This window comes from Clupea harengus, unplaced genomic scaffold (genome assembly GCF_900700415.2).
Source record: "Clupea harengus unplaced genomic scaffold, Ch_v2.0.2, whole genome shotgun sequence".
Classification (NCBI taxonomy): domain Eukaryota; kingdom Metazoa; phylum Chordata; class Actinopteri; order Clupeiformes; family Clupeidae; genus Clupea; species Clupea harengus.
In genome coordinates this window covers 1-25,000 of record NW_024880334.1, presented here as the reverse complement: position 1 = coordinate 25,000, position 25,000 = coordinate 1, and the positions used below count along the sequence as shown (strand labels likewise).

General features: G+C 40.4%; 4 protein-coding genes and 6 non-coding genes across 11 annotated transcripts; 7 read left to right on the top strand and 3 right to left on the bottom strand.

The window, feature by feature from the left end:
• Positions 1-24: 24 nt before the first annotated feature.
• LOC122131911 (coiled-coil domain-containing protein 39-like) lies at positions 25-4,331 on the bottom strand. Of its 2 annotated transcripts, none has more exons than XM_042706634.1 (11): positions 3,867-3,973; positions 3,451-3,570; positions 3,156-3,302; positions 2,867-3,025; positions 2,676-2,768; positions 2,278-2,406; positions 1,789-1,980; positions 1,428-1,531; positions 1,036-1,168; positions 492-686; positions 25-237 (listed from the first exon to the last, which is right to left on the bottom strand). In XM_042706634.1, exons 2-11 carry the CDS (start codon positions 3,496-3,498, stop codon positions 67-69), a joined length of 1,371 nt encoding a protein of 456 aa, XP_042562568.1. In that variant the 5' UTR covers positions 3,499-3,570; positions 3,867-3,973; the 3' UTR covers positions 25-66. The 2 variants fall into 2 exon arrangements, with proteins under 2 accessions (XP_042562568.1, XP_042562567.1); XM_042706633.1 differs by having other exon boundaries at positions 26-237; positions 3,875-4,331.
• A 108-nt stretch (positions 4,332-4,439) lies between these two features.
• Positions 4,440-7,660, bottom strand: dcun1d1 (DCN1, defective in cullin neddylation 1, domain containing 1 (S. cerevisiae)). Its single transcript, XM_042706636.1, has 7 exons — positions 7,556-7,660; positions 6,710-6,923; positions 6,292-6,460; positions 5,947-6,077; positions 5,769-5,851; positions 5,559-5,655; positions 4,440-5,435 (listed from the first exon to the last, which is right to left on the bottom strand). The coding sequence occupies exons 1-7, from the start codon at positions 7,616-7,618 to the stop codon at positions 5,359-5,361; spliced, it is 834 nt and encodes a 277-aa protein (XP_042562570.1). The 5' UTR covers positions 7,619-7,660; the 3' UTR covers positions 4,440-5,358.
• Positions 7,661-8,503: 843 nt separating this feature from the next.
• Positions 8,504-14,729, top strand: eif4a2 (eukaryotic translation initiation factor 4A). The gene is made up of 11 exons (XM_042706635.1): positions 8,504-8,605; positions 9,581-9,638; positions 9,730-9,862; positions 9,984-10,123; positions 10,625-10,793; positions 11,426-11,535; positions 12,296-12,439; positions 13,171-13,308; positions 13,453-13,542; positions 13,850-13,929; positions 14,027-14,729. Exons 1-11 carry the CDS (start codon positions 8,577-8,579, stop codon positions 14,169-14,171), a joined length of 1,236 nt encoding a protein of 411 aa, XP_042562569.1. The 5' UTR covers positions 8,504-8,576; the 3' UTR covers positions 14,172-14,729.
• On the top strand, positions 9,324-9,398 carry LOC122131915. Its single transcript, XR_006152147.1, has one exon. It is a non-coding gene; the product is annotated as a small nucleolar RNA SNORD2 (small nucleolar RNA).
• On the top strand, positions 10,383-10,452 carry LOC122131919. The gene has a single exon (XR_006152151.1). It is a non-coding gene; the product is annotated as a small nucleolar RNA SNORD2 (small nucleolar RNA).
• Positions 11,120-11,189, top strand: LOC122131918. Its single transcript, XR_006152150.1, has one exon. It is a non-coding gene; the product is annotated as a small nucleolar RNA SNORD2 (small nucleolar RNA).
• LOC122131916 lies at positions 11,581-11,761 on the top strand. Its single transcript, XR_006152148.1, has one exon. It is a non-coding gene; the product is annotated as a small nucleolar RNA SNORA81 (small nucleolar RNA).
• LOC122131914 lies at positions 12,880-13,066 on the top strand. The gene has a single exon (XR_006152146.1). It is a non-coding gene; the product is annotated as a small nucleolar RNA SNORA81 (small nucleolar RNA).
• On the top strand, positions 13,652-13,721 carry LOC122131917. Its single transcript, XR_006152149.1, has one exon. It is a non-coding gene; the product is annotated as a small nucleolar RNA SNORD2 (small nucleolar RNA).
• A 4,305-nt stretch (positions 14,730-19,034) lies between the features above and the next one.
• LOC122131910 (lactosylceramide 1,3-N-acetyl-beta-D-glucosaminyltransferase A-like) lies at positions 19,035-23,420 on the bottom strand. The gene has a single exon (XM_042706632.1). The coding sequence runs from the start codon at positions 20,837-20,839 to the stop codon at positions 19,721-19,723; it is 1,119 nt and encodes a 372-aa protein (XP_042562566.1). The 5' UTR covers positions 20,840-23,420; the 3' UTR covers positions 19,035-19,720.
• Positions 23,421-25,000: the final 1,580 nt, after the last annotated feature.

Sequence of the window (25,000 nt, the reverse complement as noted above, 5' to 3'; positions counted from 1 at the left end):
CTCTAATGCAAACATAGACATGCACACAAACAAATACTCAAGCCCCCTCCTCCTTCTCTCCCGCTCTCAGACCTGGAGCTTCTTTAGCTGTGTGGTGAGAATGGTGGTGGTCTTCCTCCTCTCATCCAGGGTGGTGCTCAGCTCCTCCACCCTCTTCTCGAGGGCCTGTTTATCCTCCGTGTTCACATCCCCCTGCAGTCGAGACATCTTCCTCTCCAACAGCTGGATCTGAAAGTCCTGTGGAGGAGGCAGCAAAGCCACTGAGTCAGCATTGCCCACTCAAAGCCACAAAGAGTTGATGCTGTGTCTCAAATGGTTGAGAATCCCCTCAGTTGACTGACCACTTAACACCACGTTCAGATGTTCAGAACTTGTTGACAGAGAAATCAAGCATTTTCTATGTGCTACAGCCAAACGATAAAAAATGTCTTAAATTGAAAAAAATCTTGCTGCATTTTCAGAGCTGTGTGGTGCCGCAGGGCCTGGCTTGCCTGGTTGTATATGATCTCCTGCTGCTTGAGGGTGTTCTGGTCCAGCTTGCGAAGCCTACTGTCTAGGTTAGTGACGGCAGCTTTGCAGCCTGCCACCTCACTGACTGAGTCCTTCTCTTTCAAGGACAGGGCCTGGAGCTCCTGGGTTTTGCGGAACACCGCCTCCCGCTGACGATGCAACAGCAAGTCGATCTCCTGCAGAAGAGCAGAACACCTGGAAATGCACCAGTGGAACTATGCAGGTAAGGGCAGGCAAAGGGAACACGTCCTGTTCTACACAGACCCACAGAGAGACAAACCTGAGAAGCTACAGACTATAAATGGCTAATTGGATTTTTTTTAGCAAACACACCCAAACACACAGCAGCCCACACGTTTTATTATGCTTGACATAAACAGAGAATGAGACCTTTTTTATAATTTATCCTGTTACTGATTCTCTGTAGTCCTTTGTGTAATCTTGTCATAATCTATGTCTTCAGTTCTAAGCCTGTCTCCCCTGTTGCTGGGTTGGTTGAGTACACTGACGGTTCTCAGCACTAACCTTGATGTTCTGCTCCTCCTCCTTCAGCAGCAGCTCCATCTGAGCAGCCCGCTCCTCTACACTCAGGGCGGCCTCAGTCACAGACACCAGCTTCTCCTTCAGGGCTGCATTATGCAGCTTGGCATCCTTCACTCTAGAGCAAAGGCACATTCAAGTGCTGTACTACATCATTTTAAACCATCATTCCCATCATCAAACTCCCTAGGTACTAAATAGTCATAAAAGATTTAATTTCATTTAAATGTATCAGTGTAATTGAAAAATTACTCACAATTACATAATGAAAAATACTGATAGAATGCTGTTATCACAGCACTGTATCAAAAGAATATAGAATATGATGACGTCTGTGAAGTAAGTGATACTGCAGAACTGTGAGACTGTGTGCTTACTTTGTGGATTTGTCCTGGATGTCCTTTTTCATGCCGGCTATTTGAGCTCTAACCCTCTCTACATCTGAGGTTGCTCTGTCCACAGTACTCTTCAGACTCTCCAACTGTCGGCAAGCGAAACTGATAACTATCACAGTACAAATATAGTTGATTTGAATGTACCATTGGTGTGCCTACTGATAGTAGATGTAAGACAGTAAGTGGCTATATAAATATACTTATGGGGAGCATGTCTGTATATTTGAGTGTGTATGTGGCTGGACTGTGGATCTGTGTTTGTCGGTTTATGAATTTGTATGCATGTGTGTGCACGTTCATGTGCATGTGCGCCTGTGTGAATGCATCTCATTGGTGCAGCCACCTCATCATGCAGCCGTGTGCGACTCTCCTCCTGCTCCTGAAAGTGCTGCCGGAGTTTGGCTGCTTGCCGCTCAGCCAGGACAATCTTCTTCTCAAACTCCTTGTTGTTCTCCACCTCTCTCTCCATAAAGGTTGTCTTCTCTTTGATCACAAAGTGCCTCTCTCTGATTTCCTGGTTAATCTTTGTGATCATCTGTTAAAATGGCATGCATGCTCAATTCCAGACCTCTAAACAGTATGTCCTCACTGCTGATCACAGCAATTACAGAAATCAGTCACATTTAGTGGAAAAGGCATCACTTCAAGTGGCTTTACAACCCCTCGGTTATTATTTTTTTTTTAATGTTGCCAGAACTTGATCCTGGTTTAAATATTTCAAAGTGCTTTATCTGTGGTCTTATTGTTGAAGGGCTTGTTTAAAAGCCAATTCGACTTATGTGAAAGTGCATGTTGCTACTGTTGCTGTGTTTGAGTGCCATCTGCTGGTTACCAATGCACACTTCTGCATTTCCTGGTCCCTTTTCTTCATCTGTTCAATGGTGCTCTCCCACTGGCGTATCAGCTCCTGCCTCTCAGTGTGAGCCTGACGGAAGTTCTCTGCAGTTTTTTCCAATCCAATCTGTCTCAAACAACAGATTATCAGTTCTCTCACAAACACAACATCTAGTTTCTGTTTGTAGAAAGGGACTACATACAACTCCTCAAGAGTCTCCTTAACTTATAATTGGTATAAACTTGATAGAATGTACTAGTATTTAAAAGACTAGTAAAAGATGTCCTTTAAGAAATAAGTATCTCTACTAGTAATACATCTCTACCACAGATACATTCTCAGTTACATGGTATGTAAAAAGAAATGAATAGAGAAATAAATAATCATTTCCTAACTTGTGCTGTTATTGTTTCAGTAAGTTCATTGTCAAGGGTTTTCCTTTTCTGTATGGTCTGAAGGTTCAGCTTTTCAATGTTAAGTGTCAACTCCTGTTGAAGAGAAAAAGTGCAGCAATTTTGTAGTAAAAGTGACACACACCGACCTACACATTCCCACATACTCAGACAGACACTACCATCAAACTCACTTTAATCCTGCTCTCATCCTGCTGAGCATATTTGAGAATGGCCATGGTATCCTCATCTCGGCGAGCTGACTCCTCCAGCCAGGCATCCAGAGTCTGCTGGTCCCAGTTCAGTTGGCTGCCCAGCTGGTCCAGCGTCTGGGTGGTTTTGAAGATGTTGTTCTACGGTGTGCAGAGGGAGAAATGGCAAAACTGTTGCGCACTTCCAGGAAACATGAACATTTTGAACCAAATGACACATGTATTATAGGGTGTAGGTGAATGATTTGAAGATGATGAAGTATGGGGTAACCTCTTGAGCAGTCTGCTTCTCCCTCAGTGAGCCCAGCTCTTTCTCTAGCTGAGCAATCTCCTGATGCATACGGCCCATCTCTCTTTCTGCCAGGGCTTTGAAATGCATCTCTGTGTCAGTCTCCTTCTCTCTGGCTTTGCAGAGTGCCTGTATATACAAACAACAGCCATTGTCACAGGTGTAAGGATTAGACTGGTGAAAAGCCTTTGTGTGTGTATGTTAGGGGGGTATCTGAAATTGATGGATTCTTTTATTTATTTATTTTTTAAAGGGGGTGGCAATGGTGGTGACATACCTGAGTGTGTGACAACTCTTGTTTGACATTTTTCAGATGTTCAGTCATGGCGTTAATCCTGTCTTTAAATTCAGCTAGTTTGTTCTCCAGGACTGCATTATCCTTTTGTTTCCTCTGAAGCTGTGTGAGCAAAAAGATTCATGTAATTTGTTAGCTTTTAGGTGACTGGCCAATTAACTACATTATAAGTTGGCAAAAGACGTTAATGTTAGTTTCGAACCAGTTTGGCAGCTGGACTACAGGCAAAACCCTTAGCGTAAATTCCGTTAATTAGTCAGGGTTCATAGTTCACAAGAGACACCTTTTACGTTAGGACGACACTGTCACCAGGTAACTTTAACTTATCTAGCTACCATCATTAATATCTAGTTCACGTTAATGTTGTGTAACGTTAAGTTAATGCTAACGTTACGTACAAACTCACCTCGTCCTCCAAAGCTTTGTTTTCTGCATTAGCAACGGGAATGGCAAAGCCTTCATCCCAGCCCACCTCGAATAGAAGCGCGTCGGACATTTTTCTACTGATATTATTGTTAATATATATATATATATATATATTAGGATATTTGGATCTAATACTTGCCAATAGAAAAACAAAACAAAACTTGTTAGGAGAACTATAGTAGAGGTAATTCAAATGAAAATCCCTTGTGCATTCGGCTAACGTTCACTAGCAAAGTTCGCTTATGTTTGCGTCGTGACTATCGTGTTGTCAGGCAAGCGCCTTAGCAACCGTTGTCAGTTATCTGCTTGCATTTGCATCGCCACTAGTCCAGTTACCAAAACCTCTGATGTTACCCAAATTAAGGACTACCATTAGAAGAATGACTTTCTATATAATAGAAGCCAAAACCAATAAATGCTGGTATGAGGAATTGGCTATATTTTGTGTTCCTGTCCTAAGTAGCCGATTCAACAGTTGTTAAAACTAGCCTACATGGTTCATGCTAACGATAAGTCAACTGATAACACCAAACTGTCAATCTGGGTTTCTGTATTTAAGTTTTTATATGAGTAACAAATTTCATCAAACAGTTACTTTTTCTTACACAGTTATGGGCACAATAACTTTGACTGGCCAGTGTAGGCAACAGTTTGCACTGGTCATACCTGATCACAAGACCATGTAAGCCCACCTCATGCAGATCAACTGGAAATTTAAGGGAATGTCTTTCACCAAATTGTAGAATTTCAACACTGTCAAATGTCAGAGGTTCTCAGCAGATAATTTGCTGAAAGAGATACATTACATTGTATTTCCTTTCTTTACAAATCAAAATCTACATAACAATTATGGCATTTTCCAAGTAACAACAGAAATAGTACAATTATTCACAATAAACCTAACCAAAACAACAGGATGCACTGCATTTGCCGATATAGTAGTCTGCCCCACCTTGATTAAAAAAAAAGGGGAAAAAAAAATCACATTTTTTTTTCATTTTATTTTAAAGTTTTGTACTGCAATCTGACAAGTGTTCTATGGTCCAAAAAGCAGGAATGCATGTGTAATAATACAATTAGATGTAATATTTCAACTAAATTCAACATTCCCAAAATGGAGCCCCTGGTGTTTCGATTAAGATGCCTTTGCACTTGCCTGTCAGTGAGCCTCAACTGAGAGCAGAGATGACCATTCAGCTCCAGTAGGCTAACTCAACACAAGAGTGGCCTAGATCATATCATACTTAATTTAAAAAAGGAGAAGCCCTAACCACCATGCAATGACTTGAGGAGACGTGTTTTCCTTTTCCATATATAGTCTTTGTTGTGTACAAACGTCTCATTCCTGAGGTTGGAAAGGCAATACAGATCTTAGATAAGTCCTCTGTGCTCTACTGGGCCGTCATAACGGAGTTGGTTTTGTGCAACGCACAGATGCTCTTGAAAAAAAGGCGTTGGAGATCCTCACACAGCTGTGCTCTTGGTCCCAATGTATGGTCGAGCAAATTCCACAAAGTCATCAATAAGAACTGGCCAAGCTCCTATCAGAGAGGAAGAAATTAAGTGCCACAAACCACAGAATACATATATAATATACAATACAATTTAAATGTATCAAAATGCACAACAGTAAATACGATCCAGTCCATAGGTTTGGTACAGACCCTCCTCATCGTAATTGGACATGTCATCGGTAATCATTGTGCTGAAGTCTAACAAGAGATTCCAAGTGTCTTTGGGAATAGATCTTTTATGGTGCTCCTGTTAAAGAATGAGAGGGCGAGAAGTACTCTATATGAGTAGTGATACTGGATTTAGCACATTATAGAAGTAAGCTGAAACATTTACAATATCAAAATCCACAGAGAACTCACCAATAAAAATTTGTTCCAGAGATCTAGGAATTTGAATCTTCCAGCCAGGATTAAATTCCAATACGCAATTGCCATTTCTAAGTCTGAAAATATATATGGGTTGGATATATTAGATATTTGCATTCTTTCATTATAGCTGGACAATAATGAAAGCTGCAAACACTAAAGTAATACATACCCAAACCTTTCTGCCCAGGATTCTTTGCAAAGTTAAACGTAAACTGATAAAAATCCTTGAACTTCCCCTGGTCTTTCAATTCTTGTTCCATTTTTGGAAGTTGGGCTTTTAGTTTATCTATACTGTCACATCTGGTGAATACAAAAGAAGACACATTTAAAAGTACTGTCTTGTGTGTGAACACTACTCTGAATCGGAGTCTTCTCAGAACACCTGAATATCTTATCTGAAATACCCATCAGATTTCCTTTCACTGGGCTGTGATATCCAGACATTCAATAATACAATTAGGGATTATTCCTAACAAATCAATCAATGTTATAGCATCCCTGAAATATGGCTTACCCTTGTTCCGCCATTCCTTCCATGAACTCCTGCTTTGAGAACTCACACTGTGTTGCTGCATGAAACTTCCAGGCAATAAGTAGCACACTGATACTGGCAGGGTCAAGTCCCATATCATCACAGAACTGTTGAATTCCATCTATGCCAATCTTATTGTCATCATGAGGATCTACAACCAGACAACATAAATAGTAAAAAAAATAAAAAAAATCATCCCCAAATTCCAGTGAAATAAACTTATTGACAGGTTCAGGTCATCGCAACTATTCTGTGCCCATTTGAGGGGTATAACACATCCAAAGAACACTTTGATGGATTATGCTATTCCTTCTAATTCTATCAGTGGGGCTAACTCCTGTTGATACTTTGATGAAGACACGAATTGTAGTATGGGTATTCTGTATTCTAGTGTTCTTACCTCTGTACCTGGTGTAGAGCTGCTCTAACCTTTTCCTGTCCAATGTTCCCTTTAGATTTTGCACATAGATTTCTGGATTTTGGAAAAAGTTGTCTGTGGCGACGTCTAATTTCCAGTCATTCTGCTGCAAACAATTTAATGCCGTCTTCTCGTTAGACTGGGTGAAGATCATGAACTGACGAACTTTATCCTTCTGAGAGGACTTCAGCTTGTTCTGCAGAGAAGTAAAGCAGTTGCGTCGTGTGTGAAAATACAGCAATAGAACTAACATCAGCTATCTGTTCTGATGCACATCACAAGTATCACATCACATAGGCAGAGGTTAGCTGTGTGTTGTTCAGTGACGGTCGTGCGATTAAATACCATAACACAGTTTAGCACCGGCTTTGAACAGTTTCTTCTCTCTTCTATGAAGACGACACAGCCTCAACAGGCCCTTAGATGCAGCAAGTTAGAAAATTATCATCTCCAAGAAGTTACATGGTGATTTTTGGGTACCATGTTATACTGTATATGCTTGTCTGATTATTACAGAGGCTAGGAGCTGCCGTTCACAATTAGCGAGATACCATACGTGCTTGTTGAGCACCTCCGCCGTTTTAACACGCTAGCATTTAGCTAGCTAACTAGCTTGTTGGCTCGCCAGCTAACGATAGCCAGTGGGCTAGATAGCTAGCTAGCTGAATGAAATGTAACCACACTATAATATTTCGGGATTTACAGTTAAACTTGTTAATGACATAGTGTTAAATGACAATAACTGTACTCGAACTGTGTCGTAAAATGTATGATTATGACATGTGAAGGGTGCATATATATTTTCAGGTATAAACAGATTTTCCCTACCATGTTTGTGACTTCCAGACACCCTCTTCCGCTCTGTCTCGCTGTATACCTGCTTCCGTTCATGCGTACTTTGAAGGCCCTGTCACGTTAGTATCAAGATAGTAGAGAATTTCTAGATACACTGGTAGTGCCCACCAAAGCCATTACATGTTCAGACCACAATTGATCTGGTAACTATTAGTTTAGTATATCTGGAAAACACGTCCCCAAACTAAATAATTGAAATAACAATTTTTGAACGAGTCACAAAATATGCCAGATTTTGTAATAGAGAACACAATGTAAGCCTATTTCATTACAAAGCCATAATTCATTACACACACAACTGCTGTCTATGCATGTCTCCATTGCAGGTCTCTTGATCATATATCATACATACCAAAATGTTTCTTGGATAAATAATTGAGAGACATGATATATATAAGGTACTCTTTATGTGTTCAGACCGAAACCTTAGTTCAAACAAGCAGGACAAAAACAGGAGTAATAAGACATTCGCATTCCAATTCCACAGTCTTCTCCTACTACGGTCACCTGATTGTGAAGTTACTTATTCAGATTCAACTAATTAAAAATGTAGTTGCATTTGGCAGTAAATTACATGTACTAGGCACAGTTCAATCAGACAGAAGCGAAGAACTTCTATATACGTTCGACCCAGAAAGGGGTCGTCAAGGCCTAAAAGGAGGAATGGCCCCAAAACCGAACCACCTACGCCAATTTCATGAGGACCTCATTGGGTAGTAATGTTTTAGCGTTCCAGCCTTGCTGCAATATCCTTCCGCCTGTATATGTAGTACACATATATGGTTGGTCAAAAAAGTAATAACTGTACAGACTGCAGCATTTTTATAAAAGCCCACATAATCTAAATAAAAATATATTTATCGTGCATGTCATTGAACGTTGGAGAAGTAACTGAATGGTTTGCCTATTTGAGAAATATAGTTCCGGTCACATAAAAGCGCCTGCGTTCCCTGTCTGTTCCTTTCCATTTGAATGCCAAAGTCGGGACCAGATCATGTCTAGCATTTCTGCTGATTACAACAGGTAATTTTGGTTAAATATACCTTATTTTACATTGTTATGGATGCCAGATTGTACGTTGTTTCAGCAAAGCAAGTGATTCAATGTCCTAGTTACCCGCCAGTTGTTCTGTCTACTTAGCTATGTTTTTACACGGGCCCAATATGGCTTTGCGCCATTGCAAGATATTCAATTGCATTGGCTAAAATGTAGCTAGCTAGTCCAGTTATAACCTAAAACCCTTATTAGGGTCGTATATGTTTGATCAGATCGGTTTAAATACAAGTATGGTTACCGATAACTACACAGGGATTGGTAATTTATATTTGGTTGGAACTGCACACCGAACCTTTTTATGAGCTAAAGTATTCATCCAACCTACTTATGGTTGGCTAACGTTAGCCTCACATGATCTATCTAGATAGATAGCTTGCTAGCTAGCTGGGTAAAATTACACCCATCGTGGCATAGACACGCTGTATGCTTAAGCGGGTAAAAAAGTAATATATGTGCTACCCCCAATGTTTTTTTCCTGGTCTTTTCGCTAACTCTGCCTTTCGGGGTGAAGTTACAATGGCAAAAAATATTACGCCGTCATAACGTTAGCTCTGTGCTATATTGCCTTAGCTTACTACGGTAACGGCTACCAGCAACATCAGTCTTATGTCGACGTATAGGTCTTGGCCGTATTCTCCATCATCAGTTGGTATCGAAGTCACTCCATTTGTGGTCGTGGGGCAAGTGGTGAAATGATGGCATACCATCTTTCGGGACTGACATTTATCATGGAGATGTCTTTTCAATGCACTGATCACACACGCGTCCCGCCATCCACGTGGCGTTTAAATGTTCCAGTCTCAGCCTCTGGAGGAGGCCATGAGTGTCTCGACCTGACCGAAGGGCGTTATCATAGGACGGCATAACACTGTTAGTAATGTGTCATTTTTAAATAAATGTTACACATTCTGGCGTTTATTTGGTCGCTTGTTATCGTTCTAGTTCAAGAGACCGAGACCATGGAGGGCCGGAGGGGATGGAGCCTGATGGCGTCATCGAGGTAAGAATTGTGTATTTTAGCATGTGGGCGTCGGTTTGGGTTTGAAGTCAACATAATGTGCTATAACATTTTATGTAAAATTGTCCAACAGAGCAACTGGAATGAGATTACAGACAACTTTGATGACATGAACTTGAAAGAGACGCTCTTAAGGGGAATATATGCTTATGGTTTTGAGAAGCCTTCAGCAATTCAGCAAAGAGCCATCATTCCTTGTATCAAAGGTATGTAGTCATTGCTGTCTTGTTTAAAACCAAATACAGTGTTTGCATTTGATCATGGTGAGATGGCATGACATTACTTAAGATGTGCTAACTGCAACTCTTTCATTCCTTTCTCTTTTAGGTTATGATGTTATTGCACAAGCTCAGTCAGGCACTGGCAAGACCGCCACATTTGCCATCTCCATCTTGCAGCAGTTGGATATAGACCAGAAGGAGACCCAGGCTTTGGTTCTGGCACCCACCAGAGAGCTGGCTCAGCAGGTATGCTGTACCTGAGGTCACTTACACTGAAGTGTTTCAGACCAAGGCGGCATATTTGAAAAATTTCAAAAGATCAAGGTACTACCCGTAATCACTTCCTGCTTACATCAGTTACAGGTTGTGCCAAGACTTTGGTGCATTTCTGTTGTTTCCCTTTTTGTGTGTGGAGAATTGCAGGAAGTAATACAAATAATAGATTTTCAGGGCTTACACTTTGTATATGCAAGGTGCCACTTTGTTTTTGTGTTCTTCTACTTGAGTGTGAAATGATGGTAACCATCTTTCGGGACTGACTGACTTGATGATAACTTTTAAAAAGCTGATCACACTCTTGAGATGGAACATTAATGATCTATTATTTGCTGGCTGTGATGTAAATGTAATACCAATAGTAACCCTAATTATAAGGCTTATCAAATGAGCTTTGTGGGATAAGCTGTTTTGAAATGGTTTAGTGTTTTAGCTTGTTTGTGTAAAATGGTTGTCTCCTTTCCTCTCCAGATTCAGAAAGTAATTCTGGCTCTTGGTGACTACATGGGAGCTTCATGTCATGCCTGTATTGGTGGCACCAATGTTCGCAATGAAATGCAGAAGCTCCAAGCTGAAGCTCCCCACATTGTTGTTGGCACCCCTGGTCGTGTGTTCGACATGTTGAACAGGCGGTATCTGTGTAAGTATTTGGCTGTTGGTGAAGATTGTTTGAGCAGCGCGTGTTAAAAAAAAAAAAAAGTTTAGGTAGATTTGCTGGCGAGTTAAGAGGGATGCATTTTGCAAGCCACTGTTACACTTTTTGCATTGTATGAAATAAAGCTAGCGTCTGCTCCACATTGGATTTCTGCTGTAGAAGTCTCTTTCTCTATGGCAGACTACACTTTAGTCCAGGTTTAGACTTGACCTGAACTTTTGCCTGAATAGAATATAATAGATTTTCATTACTTGCAGTGTGTGTATGCAAGGTGCCACTTAGAATTTGGAAATGTTTGTTCTTCTACTTGAGTGTGAAATGATGGTAACCATCTTTCGGGACTGACTGACTTGATGATAACTTTTAAAAAGCTGATCACACTCTTGAGATGGAACATGAATGCTCTATTATTTGCAGGCTGTAATGTGATGGAAATGTAATACCAATAGTAACCCTAATTTATAAGGCTTATCAAATGAGTTTCGTGGGATAAGCATTGCCTGTCTATTTTCCATGTAGGCTCGTGGCATTGATGTACAACAGGTTTCACTTGTGATTTAACGATGACCTTCCAAGCAATTGAGATTTATTGGCATGGTTTATTTTCTTGTCTGTAGCACCCAAGTGGATCAAGATGTTTGTCTTGGATGAAGCTGATGAAATGCTGAGTCGTGGATTTAAGGACCAGATCTATGAAATCTTCCAAAAATTAAGCACAAATATTCAGGTAAACCAATTTTTTTTTTTTTTTCTGAGTTTCGTAACTGCGGTTGCCTTCCACTCAAAAGAACAGTGCTAAAACTGTGTAATTCAGGTCTTTCTGTTTTATGCAGTCATGCCAGTACTGTTTCCCAGTGGAAGGAGAGCAATTTGCTCTGCACCTGAAATGAAATGTGGCCGGACCTCTTTCTTAATGTCCAGTGGCCATTGTTTCTAGGTCCAGTGCCACATCTGAATTGTTCTTTTTTTTTTTGTGGATCCGTGATGCTGTATGGAATGAATTCAATAGGCGCTTTTCCCACTGCAGGAACTTGTGGGCTGTTTTTTTTGGGGGGGGGGGGGGGCTGCCACCTTTGTGCTGTAATGCAGGAACTGCCCCTGTAGGACCTCTTTCGGGGCTTTTTTTTTTTTTGGGAGCAAAACATTTTATTTCTTGCATAGTTAGCTTGTTGAGGTTAATCACTGAATGAACACAAGCAAAATGTTTGCTGGAAGGTAGGCTTTAATTAATCATAGGGGTGCTGGTATATTCATTTGTCAAAGAATAACATCTGCCAAGAAACCAGTGTCAAGCTGGAGCAGCTATTCTTACGTTAACGGTGACGATTGACTTCAAATGGTAGCGTATTATAAAAGTGCAATGGTGTAATGTCAACGGTCTGACAAAAGGTAATTTGTGCAAGTAAGTTAAGTGGAAACAGAAGGTTTTATTATGATATTATTATTTTTTGTAACAAGGGTCATGTTGGCTGTGGGACTGTCCCTAGGTGGTGCTCCTCTCTGCTACCATGCCTGCTGATGTGTTGGAGGTGACCACAAAGTTTATGCGGGAACCGATTCGGATTTTGGTGAAGAAGGAAGAACTTACCCTTGAGGGTATCAAACAGTTCTACATCAATGTAGAGAGAGAGGTGAGAACCCAAAAGTTAAACCATTTTGTGAGTTGTGCTTGTCTGGTGTTCGCAAGTTGTTTGAAGCAGGACAGAAATGAATAATGGCAAATAAAAATTGTATGTCTTGCCTGAATAAACGAATGCTTCTCTTTTAACCTCCTGTTCAGAAAGTATAACCACTTTTGTGAAAATGGAAATTATTTTTGCTGTACCTTAGTGCAAGTTCCTGTATTGGACCATGGGATGATTTTAGTTAGGTAAGCAGGTCGGATATGTGATGACTTGTGCCACCTGTCTTTAGTATTTGGCTCAAACAGTCAACGACCTGTTATAGAAGTTCTCATGGAAATGCCACACAGTCGGTTAAAAATATGTAAAGCAGGTTATCCTACCTAGGAGTGGGGAACTTTCAAAGTCCACATGAACGTTACCAAGACCGAGCTGTGTTGGCTACGATCCCCTTCTTTCCAAAAAGCATCGTGCTAAAATCATGGGTGTAGAGCCATGTGGCTTAGCATCCCGTGTTCATGCTAGCATCGGTATTCTAAAGAAGGGAGAGAAGAGGCACAGAGTTGGCTATGAGGTGGGGAGGGACCTCTTTCTTAATGTCCAGTGTCCTCATCCTCAAGATTTGGTGCCACAGAATATTGGCAAGCAATTCTTCATGTACATGTTAACATGCAGGTTTTTTTTAGTTTTTTTGCTTGTTTGGGTGTCCTTTGGTGTTCATACTGGGCCTCTTCACACAGGAATGGAAACTGGACACGCTGTGCGACTTGTACGAGACCTTAACCATTACTCAGGCTGTCATTTTCTTGAACACACGAAGGAAAGTAGACTGGCTGACGGAGAAGATGCATGCTCGAGACTTCACGGTGTCTGCCTTGGTGAGCTTACTTTTGAAAAGTAAAACATTTTTAAAACATTTACCCTTTGCCTATACTTAAAATTATATATATAATATAGAGAGAGTGTTCGAAAATGCATAGTGACCTGTAAGTACATGAAGATGTAAATGGTTTTGTTTGTAGCATGGGGACATGGACCAGAAAGAAAGGGACGTCATCATGAGGGAGTTCAGGTCTGGTTCTAGCCGAGTGCTCATCACTACAGATTTGCTGGTGAGTTAAGAGGAATGCATTTTGCAAGCCATATAATAGATTTTCAATACTTGCACTGTGTGTAGGCAAGGTGCCACTTAGAATTTGGAAATGTTTGTGTTCTACTTGAGTGTGAAATGATGGTAACCATCTTTCGGGACTGACTGACTTGATGATAACTTTTAAAAAGCTGATCACACTCTTGAGATGGAACATGATCTATTATTTGCAGGCTGTAATGTGATGGAAATGTAATACCAATAGTAACCCTAATTTATAAGGCTTATCAAATGAGTTGTGGGATAAGCTTTGACTATTTTCCATGTAGGCTCGTGGCATTGATGTGCAGCAAGTTTCACTTGTGATTAACTATGACCTTCCAACCAATCGAGAGAATTACATTCATAGGTGAGTGGACAAGATTTGTATAGGGAAGAAGACAAATGGCCTTTAAAATCCATAAATAGATTCAAATTGGATGGTTTTCTTTTTGTATATCCTTCAGGATTGGTCGTGGTGGTCGTTTTGGCAGGAAAGGGGTTGCAATCAACTTTGTGACTGAAGAGGACAAGAGAATTCTTCGGGACATAGAGACTTTCTACAATACCACAGTTGAGGAGATGCCAATGAACGTTGCTGATCTGATTTAACCTTGAAGGTCCTTAAATGCAGGTATAGCTATTGAATAATCACTTGCATTGCGCTTCTTTTATTGAAGGACTACCCCTATTCTCAATGCTGGCTGTGGACAAGACTTCTGAAAATTAAAAGTGACGTGACTTTATTGTGAGGACGGTTGTAGACTCAAACCATAACAGTTTGACTGCTGGTGTGGTATACAAAACATGAGGTCTTTAAATGTATTCTTTATCAGGTATCTTTTTCCTAGTTCATTAAATATGTGTGTGATAGATGTTCTTCACCATTTGGTAATTTACTTGTGGACTAAAAGATATAAGTGTTGCATTAAGTCTACCAATTATGTTATGCTAACATATGTGCAGTTCAATATGACTCACTCTTTACTGTTTCTGTAATATACAAGCACTTTTTAGTTAAATTTGTGGAATGTATTTATTTAATTATATCTTGTTATGTATTTATTTTTGTGTTGTCCTCTTGAGGTGGACCACACGTGCTACGTTTTGGTACATGCCTGTGTTCTTTTGAAGTATTTGACCCATTTTAAAATAAAGAGGATTATGTTGGCCCTGGTCTCATAACTTTTTTTTCTAAAGTTTTCTACAGAAGAAATTAGTATTTCCCAAAACCAAACCGTGTTCATGGACGTGAGTAACAGTGTGTGTGTGTGTGTGACCGCAAACCAAATTAACAGGATGGGTGTTGTCTACTTAGCTTGAGAATATTTTTAGCGTCCCTACAGTAAGGAAGAAAATTAAGCAGACTTACAGGAGTCTGTAGTAGGAATTGGCAGAAACTGCCCATTGAACTAAATGGTGAATTTGTACTCAGCTATTATAACATGTACTTGTTGCAGGTCCATCCATACATGTAAGGTTAGAGATTACTGCATGTTGCGTAAAGTATGACTGAGATGAAGTGTAAATGGATTGTACAGGAAATTCTATCAACATATAACCTTGTGCTTGCACACCAGTCACTGATAGTATTAAGTGTTTTGACATTTGGAAGGGCACAACAGTGCAAGTTTGAAAGGTCATTGTGTCAAGCACTTTTTTGATGCTGGCTGGAGTAACCGCCACAGCCAAGGACTTGAGATGCAGTCCAAGCACTGTAAAGTACACTTCAGACCGCAATGACGCCACCAATTACACCAAAATGATCAGTCTTAAGGACCGAAGAAAGACCTCACGAGAACTGTGACGAGATCAACACCACAATGACTAATGGTGCACCAGTGTTTTCAAGAACTGTGCGTCGGAAACTGGGAGAAGAACTTGCTGGCAGGATAGCAGCAAAGAAACCATTACTGAAAGAGAAAAATGGAGTGAAATGCCTGAAATTTGCAAAAGAACACAATAAATGGACAAAGGAAGATTGGTATGAAGTGTTGTGGACTCAAGTCCAAATTTGAACAGTTTGGCAACATGCGAAGAGTGTATGTTCGACGGAGGGAGGGGGAGAGATATAAAAATGAGTGTCTCTTGCCAACAGTTAAACACAGAGGGGGTAGTATTACGGTGTGGGGTGCCATTTCAGCCTCAGGAACAGGTGAGAGTGAAAATTGATGGCATCATGGATAAGAAAGTATACCACAACATTCTGGTGAGGCACAGAATACCATCTGGGAGTCGTCTTATTGGGCCTGGATTTATTTTCCAAGAGGACAATGACCCTCAACATTCTTCTAACTATTTCCAGAACTACCTGCGACAGAAGAAATCTGCTGGAACATTGAAAATGATGGACTGGCCCCCTCAAAGTATGGACCTCAACCCCATTGAGGTGGACGTACCAAATATTAAAGTTAAAAGTGGATAAAAACAGTAGGATTCACTTCATCTGATATTTGTTGTGCTCAGAGCAACCATCTGCATGTTTCATGAACATTATGAAATTAAATCATGTTTTGGAGGCAAAAAGAAGGTCAATATTTTCAGATCTATCAGGTGTTCTAATAATTTTGGCCACCACTGTATATAGCCTCACAACACTCAATCTGCCAGTGTAGCACTATATATGTATACCGGTATATATATTATATATTAGTAGTAGCAAACTTGGCCTCACTTAGTAAATAATTACTAATATCTGTGTGATACGTTTACCGTGGGGTACCTTTTGTACTTTGTGCGTTTTAAATGTGCGTATAAAGAAGCCAACTGTGGTTTGGAATTGTTAACATTATGGAAATCTTGTGGCCATTTTTTTAAAACTATTTTCTTAAAGCTTTTAGAATACTGACTGCCTTCAAGCCTCTCTGAAAAAAGTAACTTAAAGGTTTGGCCCTTGATTTGATTCCGTTCTCATGTTCCTCTAGCTGTACAGTGTGTGCACTGTGCCAGATATAAAAAAAAAGGGTCTTCATGCACAGTCCGGACTCTGTAAATGGTGGCCCCAACGGAGCCATGCACTATTCCAGCCAATCAACAAGGAGTGTTAATGCTCCAATGTTGATTCTGGAGCACGGAAGGGAAGGGTGTATATATTCTGTCAATAGGTTTATGGTTTGAATGCCAGTAAATATTATATAGCCAAGTACTTACATGTAAGGAGTGCCACATCTACAGTTGGAATCCAAATTATATCAAACCCCTTAACCCTCTGGATATTCTGGTGTTTTGAGTACAATTTAAAGAATGTATATAAATTGTGTCTTGAATATGGACTTGGTTTATTAATACTCAATTGAGTGATTTTGAAGAACAAAAACCTAACCTACACGTTCTACATGCAAAATTACTAAACCCCAAGGTAACGGGCAACTACAGCTAGCAGGACGATGGAGAATGTAGTTGTAGTAGAGGGAGCCCCTGGATGGTGGTGCCTCATTGACCATGTTTGCTATCCATGGTGTCAACTCAATAGGGGAAGGTCCACAGGAAGACTTTCATCTGAGAAAAAATCGTGTGCCTTGGGGGCCACCCCTTTAACATGGGCAGATTCCCATAAAAACGTTGATAGAGATAATTTCCAAACACTGTTAATTACTTAAGAATATATGAATCAAGTGCCTTGTATTAATATATTCCTTATATGAATCATGTACTTATGTAAGCAGGAACATGGCTTCTCTGTGTTTCTGCGTGTGTGTAACTTAGAATATTAGGTGCCACTTAGTCTGCATATGTACAAGAGCATGTTTAGACCAGAAGTGATAAGAAGGGTCGAACTGTGCTTCTTCCGACATTGCAAAACTTCCATCCTTGCCTCGGACGTCAGAAATCCACCACGTGGTTATCTCTGCTGAACGCTAAACTTCTGTCTATATAAACCTTGTGCGATGTGTTTATGATTGCTTTACTTTCAGCCTTGTGCTGGGAGTGAGCCCGATTGCAATTGTTGTTTGTCTAATAAATATACCGGTACTTATATGCAGCTCCGGAGTCCTAAGGTAACTAGGGGGAATTTTCACCTATCAAACGTAGTCAATGCCAACGCAATAGGGGAAGACCCACAGGGAGCAACCTGTACAGGCATCCAGCTCACTAGCTTTTGAGATCTATCTCAGTTTCATTTACACAAAAAATGGCCTGGCATTTAAAAGAATCCCAGATGCCAATCACGACAATGACTGTGAAGACTGCAACTTCCCACAAAGGCAAAAACATTTGCATTTTAAAGTCTCCACCTCATAAAGCCGTTTCCAAGAGCACCATAGCCGTTAATCCAAAATTACTGTAACAAATCACGGAAACGTGGAATCTTTGTTATGGCTTATTTATTTAACACTAAACGCAACACACTGACAAAATGGCACGGGCTTTATGCCCTGGTGCAAGTAACCACGATCAGACTGTGCTACAGTCACACACCTGCACAATCTCTGTCCCAACACATAACAACAACGGGTACTTAGAACCATAAGGCCATCGTTAGGGAACATGCGCTAGTGCATCACATAGGGTATAACACATACAGTACAACAGTGTGCGCCCGCCGCACGGCATTATGGGGCGACTATGCCGGCACGTTACATTACATTGGTTTATTCAAGTCAACTTTTCATGTGCTTGACTGGCAAAATGGGAGAGCAGCGTGTCCAGACATGAGGCTCTACTTAGTTTAGTGTTCTCGTGATAGTCTTCATGGACACAAATATGAACATATCTCACCTCTACTCTGGCTCCCTGTCAAAGGTAGAATTGATTTGAAAGTACTCTTCCTAATATTAGTTTTCCTAAATGTATCTCTTTACATTTAAATAATTACCACCATGTGATAGTAACCTACAAGCACACTGTATTCCCACTAAGCTGTTCTAAAATACTTGAGTGCTCTCTCCCCACCTTATCCACTATCAATTTTGTATGCATCATGTATATACCATGTCATGTTTGTATGTATTGGGTACATTTACCACATGTATCTTAGCATGCTCCATGGGCCCACCCTTATGTGCCGAGGTTCTGCTCAAGGTTTCTTCCTGTTAACGGAGCTTTTCCTTCCGCCTGTCGCCATTGTGCTTGCTGTAAAGGGGTTCAGGCCCTGGACTCTGTAAAGCGCCTAGAGACAATTTTATTGTTTTGGCACTATATAAATAAAATTGAATTGAATTGTTCGGGTTTCATTGAGTACTCCTGGACATTTTGTGACAGTAATACATTTAGTTTCTTAGTAGTTCTCAATGTCTGATTCTAGTGTTAAAATGTTTGTTTTAACCAACAGAAACATGAAAACTGCTGACATTTTATCACTTCAGTGACCATGGGCTTCTAAAAATAATTTTGATGTGTTGGTTTCTCATTCACAGGAAATGTATACAAAATGACATTTCCCATCAAATCTGTAGTTCCAGTTAGTTTGAAATGCATACGTTTGAATTGTTACAAGTTATTGGTATTCATCATGTGTAAAGCACATACATCATATTACCTAAAATAATCTTTATTCACAAGTAAAAGTTCTTTCACATTAACGCACCAGCAGTCTCAAGAACTACAAAACACGACTGGCCAGCAACTTGGCCTAAAACTTAGCTGCCATTTTGGCCTCCTTGCATCTATGGTAAAAATTGTACTCAATCATACTAATTTCAGACTTTGTACAATGATTTGAACATCTCATCAGTCATCATCAAGACTGTAAGTAATCAATGTTCAGACTGTCCCTTTGCTTCAGTGCTCCAGATAAGGATACTTTATTTTTCTCTTTTCCTGATTCTGTCTTCATTGCAGCTTCAGCTCTCAACCAGAACCTAATGAAGACCGCTCAGACAGTGTTTTCACAGTGTTGCTATGACTTTCAATATCGCACACAGGCATTCCCTTGTAATTCCAATATTATAATACTACACATTCCAGAATTTTAACATTTGCTAATTTCAAAACATCATGTGTTCTGTGTCAAGCAAAGAAATGTTCCTCAAATATGTCTTAGGACTTCACAGGATGTACAGAGCTAGTCAATAAAAACAGCAAATAAGAAAATGTGTGATAAGATCAATCAGTGCAAATTATAAAACCTTATGTTCACTAGTTGTGAGAAATGCATACAGTTTTCTATTAATTTTCTTTGTTGATGATGGCAGATGACAATGTCCATCAAAATCCCAACCTTAGAAAATAGTTGATGGCTTGCAGGGATAAGTGTTTAAGTTGAATGGACTGCAAAGGAGCCTCAATTTTGTTAGTGAGCAGTACAGCTTGCCTGTAAAGCCTGAGTCCACATTCTGAACCTCAGGGCTAGTTGCCTTCTTCCAGAGTTCCTGAAGGTCTGTCTCATGTCCATGAGACGTTATCATTTGTTTGTAGATGCAAGGATGGTAAGGAGACTTTCTCTCACCTGAGAAAAAATCGTGTGCCTCTGGGGTCACCCCTATAACAAGGGCACAGATCCCCATAAAAACGTCATCAATGTGGATTGAAGCATTAAGTGTAAGTGAAGCCTGGTGTATTCGCGAGGCCACATCTCTGGAGACCACATATGCTGCTCCTCCTGTGTAGGCTGGATAAGTGACCCATGGATACAGCTGAGGTGACACATAATACTTGTTGCTCTTATAGCGTACTGGCCCAGAATTGATGAACACTCTGCCCACCCAGAAGTCCCGTGCACCCACCTGGTTCACCTGCTGAAGGTAATGGACCAGGTTAGGCATATGAATAAACATGTCGTCATCAGTGGACATTAGAAATTGAGCAAGACTACAGTGGGTGTGCGCCCAGTTGAACTGAAGAAGTAGTTTGGTGGTGAGGTTGTGGAAGGAATCAATGAAGCTCTGCTGGATCAAGTCGTGGTACTTTTGGTCCTCTTGATATAACTGACTCTGGATCAGCCTCCTGCTCTCGGGCTGTGAATGGACCCCCAAAACAAACAGCACCTTCACAGACACACCCAGCTCACTCTCAATATAGCTCTCATTACCCCAGGTCAACCGTACCCCTTGACGACGGGCAAAGTTCTGAGGGGAACTCTTGACAAAAAGAAGGAGCAACACGTTATCAGACTCACATTTGTCTTTGTGGTTTATCAAATAGTGGTGGTCACTAAATTTACAAGCTTCCTCCCTGCTGATAGTCCAGCTGTTGATTTTGAAACTGGGGCCTAGGCCGAGGTAGTGGTAAGGGATCACACTTAGTTTGTCCCAACAAACCATGATCCCTGACAAAACCAGACAAGTGGAAAGCAGATGCAAAAAATGCCATTTATGGACCCGTCGGATCATCCCAACCATTCTGTGGTCTTTCAAGTTTTCCAGACTGATCTGTTAAAGCCAATATCTATGTAGGCTATGGAGTTTTAGCAGGATTTCCACGCTAACTATGTGATGTTTGAGTTCCATTATAGAAATACTTTCGACTCAGTGGACTGCTTTGTTCAGGTTCTCCCCTTTCTGACCGACAATTGCCCTGAAAGAAAGAAAGTATGTATGTTAAAAGTCTAATATATATTACAGTATGAATGAATGAAAAAAGTATGAATGAGAATCTTGAGTATGATTTATATTGTGCAAATAAAATGACAAATTAAATGTAATTTACTAAAAACAATGTGAGCACTGTTTTTAGTTATTTCAATGCTTGGAAATGTATGTTATGATTTATGTTATGATTTAAACAGAAATAGACCAAGACAAAAGGCATGACATGACAACATAAACAACATTCTACTGGACCGCTGCATATTTTCACACCAAAGCTATGGGCCAGACAGCTATGATGTTGGTGTGCTGACAACTAACTTTTTCCATATAACACTGGCTGGGATTTTCAAACCATGGGTTTGAATTGAATACCTTGAAAACACATACCCCAGAAATATTCTATATATCTGGAAAGGTCCCACATTTGTACAGATTAATTTGGCACCATTAGGGCAGTAGGCAATCCGGTCACATTCCTGTACGAAACTCTTTAGAACCGACATGTTTGCATGATTAAACATGTTCACAGCTGCTATTTAGATCTAGACCTAGGTTTTCCCCCTATCTATAATCAAGAGCATGGTCTTTCAATTTGATCATTTATTTATGTATTTATGTTTTCCCTCAAAACCTGTCCTCTCTCTGAATGACTTTGCTCCTGCTCAAAACTGTTTGTTTGCAGTCTGCACTCAGATGTACTGTTGCTTACACAAATGTCCTGTCAACGTTAATTGAATCAATGGCAAACTCTCATTTTTGCACCCTCAGTCAATATTGAAACGACACTAAAATTACAGCTAAAACATCAACAGAATATCAATGGTATCAACTGATTTTAAAATCACAGCAAATTACTATTGATACTGCGACAATCCTGTCCAGTTTCATATACAGCCAGGACGAATGTTATTAAAAACATACATTAGCCTATTTTACCTCATATAATAGCCTACAGAAATGACAACGGACAATGTTACATCAGTTTGAAATGCAAGTTTATTTATTATTATTAATTCACAAATTCACTTGTGGTCTTCACTGTAGAATTCACATACCACCTGGTGATCTGAGAGTGTCTGTCCGCATCGCAATTTGCTGAGTCAAACGTACCAGCATCTAAAACAGAAAACATAGACACAAAAAGGTAGTTACAATTTCAGAACAAAAAAGGTTCAACAGAAAGTATACTTATAAGTGGACATGTTTAGCAACCTCAAGGGTGTAGGTTTTGTCTGAAGATGCATTTAATATTGGAACTGTCATCAATCAAGGCCTTCTCTGAGTTTGTCTAGGGTTAGCCCTAGGACATAACAAGCAAGTTACAGCTTTATGCAACGCCATGAAAACTGCTGCTCTTACCAGTAACCAGTAACGCATCTGGGGCAGTTCTGTTTGCCCAAACTACGTTTTGCCATGTGACCAATAAACTATTTACATACGTCAGTTGACTTGATGTAATATTATAGTCTAGATTTGTTTTCTTATGGCTTTTGTGCTATAAACTCTGATGGTATGTGTGGCCAAGATGACCAAAGGTTGTGCAGAGGAGAGTTCTCTCTAGGTAAGTCTCAGCCAAGATTCTACAAAGGCTAAGCCCCTCCCCTGAAATAGTACCCACTCATTACAAAATCAATCAACTCAAACAAAGAAATGATTCATACAAAACCTCCTAACATCCTAAACAGACACAACTCAGTTAATCCTATTATCCTATTAAAGATGTTAACTTTGCCTCCATTCCACAATCCCTGTTGGCACGCTACTCTGTGATGGCCTATTACTTTTTGTCATGTTGAATACTATCTTCCTCAACATGAACAGCTAGTGAACATGAACAGTGGCACAGAAGGCCCGTTAGAAACCGGGCAATTTGCAGAACGCCACACTGAGCACCTACTAAAGAACACACATTCCACAAACTGTCTGGTCTGTGCAGGGCCAAGTGTTCCGACCAAAACTCCTGGTGAACCCTGTACCCTTTTGACCTGGAGCACTGCAACGGACAATTTAGAGAAACTGAAGCCTGGAAGAAGTACGACAAATTGCACTTGGATGCCAAGTGCACATGCGAGACCTGCCATCTAGCGGACCCACTGTGTCGTGTGACTATTCGCATGCCGGACTGTACATCACCACACAAACGGTGCCGTAATGGCAAGGTTGAAATGAGAGAATGTTCACATCTTCCTGCCCAGTGTAATGATTTACAACAGCCGATGTGTTCTGCGGAATGCCCACTTCAAGGACACAGCAAAGATGCCTTGTTTAAATGTTATCTGAAGCCGAGGCGAGTTAATGATATACACCTAGGGGACTGGACACAGTCAGTGTGTTTACATGATGGTATAATTCGAATCTTTGCTTAGTCGGACTATGCTTTCTTTCGAGGGTAGGTGCTATTATCCCAATATACATGGCAGTGAATAAATCGAATCATTGGCCGAAAGCATGTAATATCCGATACGATAGGTGGCGCTGTTTTTATTACAACTAGTGGTGATACAGCCCTTTCCGCTTGACCTCTTCACCACTACCAATAACAACAACAGTTGATTGAGCATGAATCGCGTCTGTTCATCGGTCCAGAAATGCGTGTTGCCTCTTGGGTTGTTTGTTTGTTTGTTTGTTTGTTTGTTTGTTTCTGCCAGGCCGATGTGTTTATAAGTTACATTATTCAAAGGTGAAAGATAAAAGGCGAGAGAAACGCACGCACATTCACACACGCGCGCAAATAATGGGTTACAGCCTAAACGCATTGCCCTTCTGCCAGTTGCATCAAATTGTTTTAGTACTTCTTCGCTGTCGATTTCCAAATCTGTGTGAATATTCATGAGAGCAAGTCCAGTCAGTCTTTTCGTAGATAGATACAAGATAGATTCTCGCGTAGCAGAAGGTACGCACAGTGCGTACGGCTGCATGCGCCACTGGAACTCTGTGCAATTAATACAATACATAATAGGCTAATTGATACAATATCTCCTCGTTTGAGTGTGGTTGTTTGAGTGCAATGGGAGTGTATGATCGATGTTGTCTATAAAGGTATTTAGGTAAAGGTATTTACGGGAAAATATCTTGATCCACCTGTCACGTCTCTGTCTTTAGAGGGCAGCGCCAAATAACTGAACACAACTAAACTCACGCGTGCCTCGCGGCCACAATACCAAATTTCATCATATTTGATAGAATGAAGGACATATTAGTTGTGAATAGTATCACCGAGTTTGATAGGTATTGGTCAGGTAATAGCCGAGTGACAGCTGATTTGCTTTCTGATTTGACCGTACTTATTCGTGGTTTTTTTCAGCGCCAGATAACTGAACACAACTAAAGTCACACGTGCCTCGCGGGCACAATACCAAATTTCATCATATTTGATAGAATGAAGGACATATTAGTTGTGAATAGTATCACCGAGTTTGATAGGTATTGGTCAGGTAATAGCCGAGTGACAGCTGATTTGCTTTCTGATTTAACAGTACTTATTCGTGGTTTTTTTTCAGCGCCAGATAACTGAACACAACTAAAGTCACGTGTGCCTCGCGGGCACAATACCAAATTTCATCATATTTGATAGAATGAAGGACATATTAGTTGTGAATAGTATCACCGAGTTTGATAGGTATTGGTCAGGTAATAGCCGAGTGACAGCTGATTTGCTTTCTGATTTGACCGTACTTATTCGTGGTTTTTTTTCAGCGCCAGATAACTGAACACAACTAAACTCACGCGTGCCTCGCGGGCACAATACCAAATTTCATCATATTTGATAAAATGAAGGACAAATTAGTTGTGAATAGTATCACCAAGTTTGACAGGTATTGGTCAGGGGAGACGGCCCAGTGTTCCGAAAGCCCGATATTCCGAAATCTCAATATTCCGAAAAATATTCCCCCTGGCAAAATTTAGAAATATTTTAAGTGGCACAAAACACTCAAAGCATTTCGTTTGCACAGCAGAGCGGAGACGCTCACC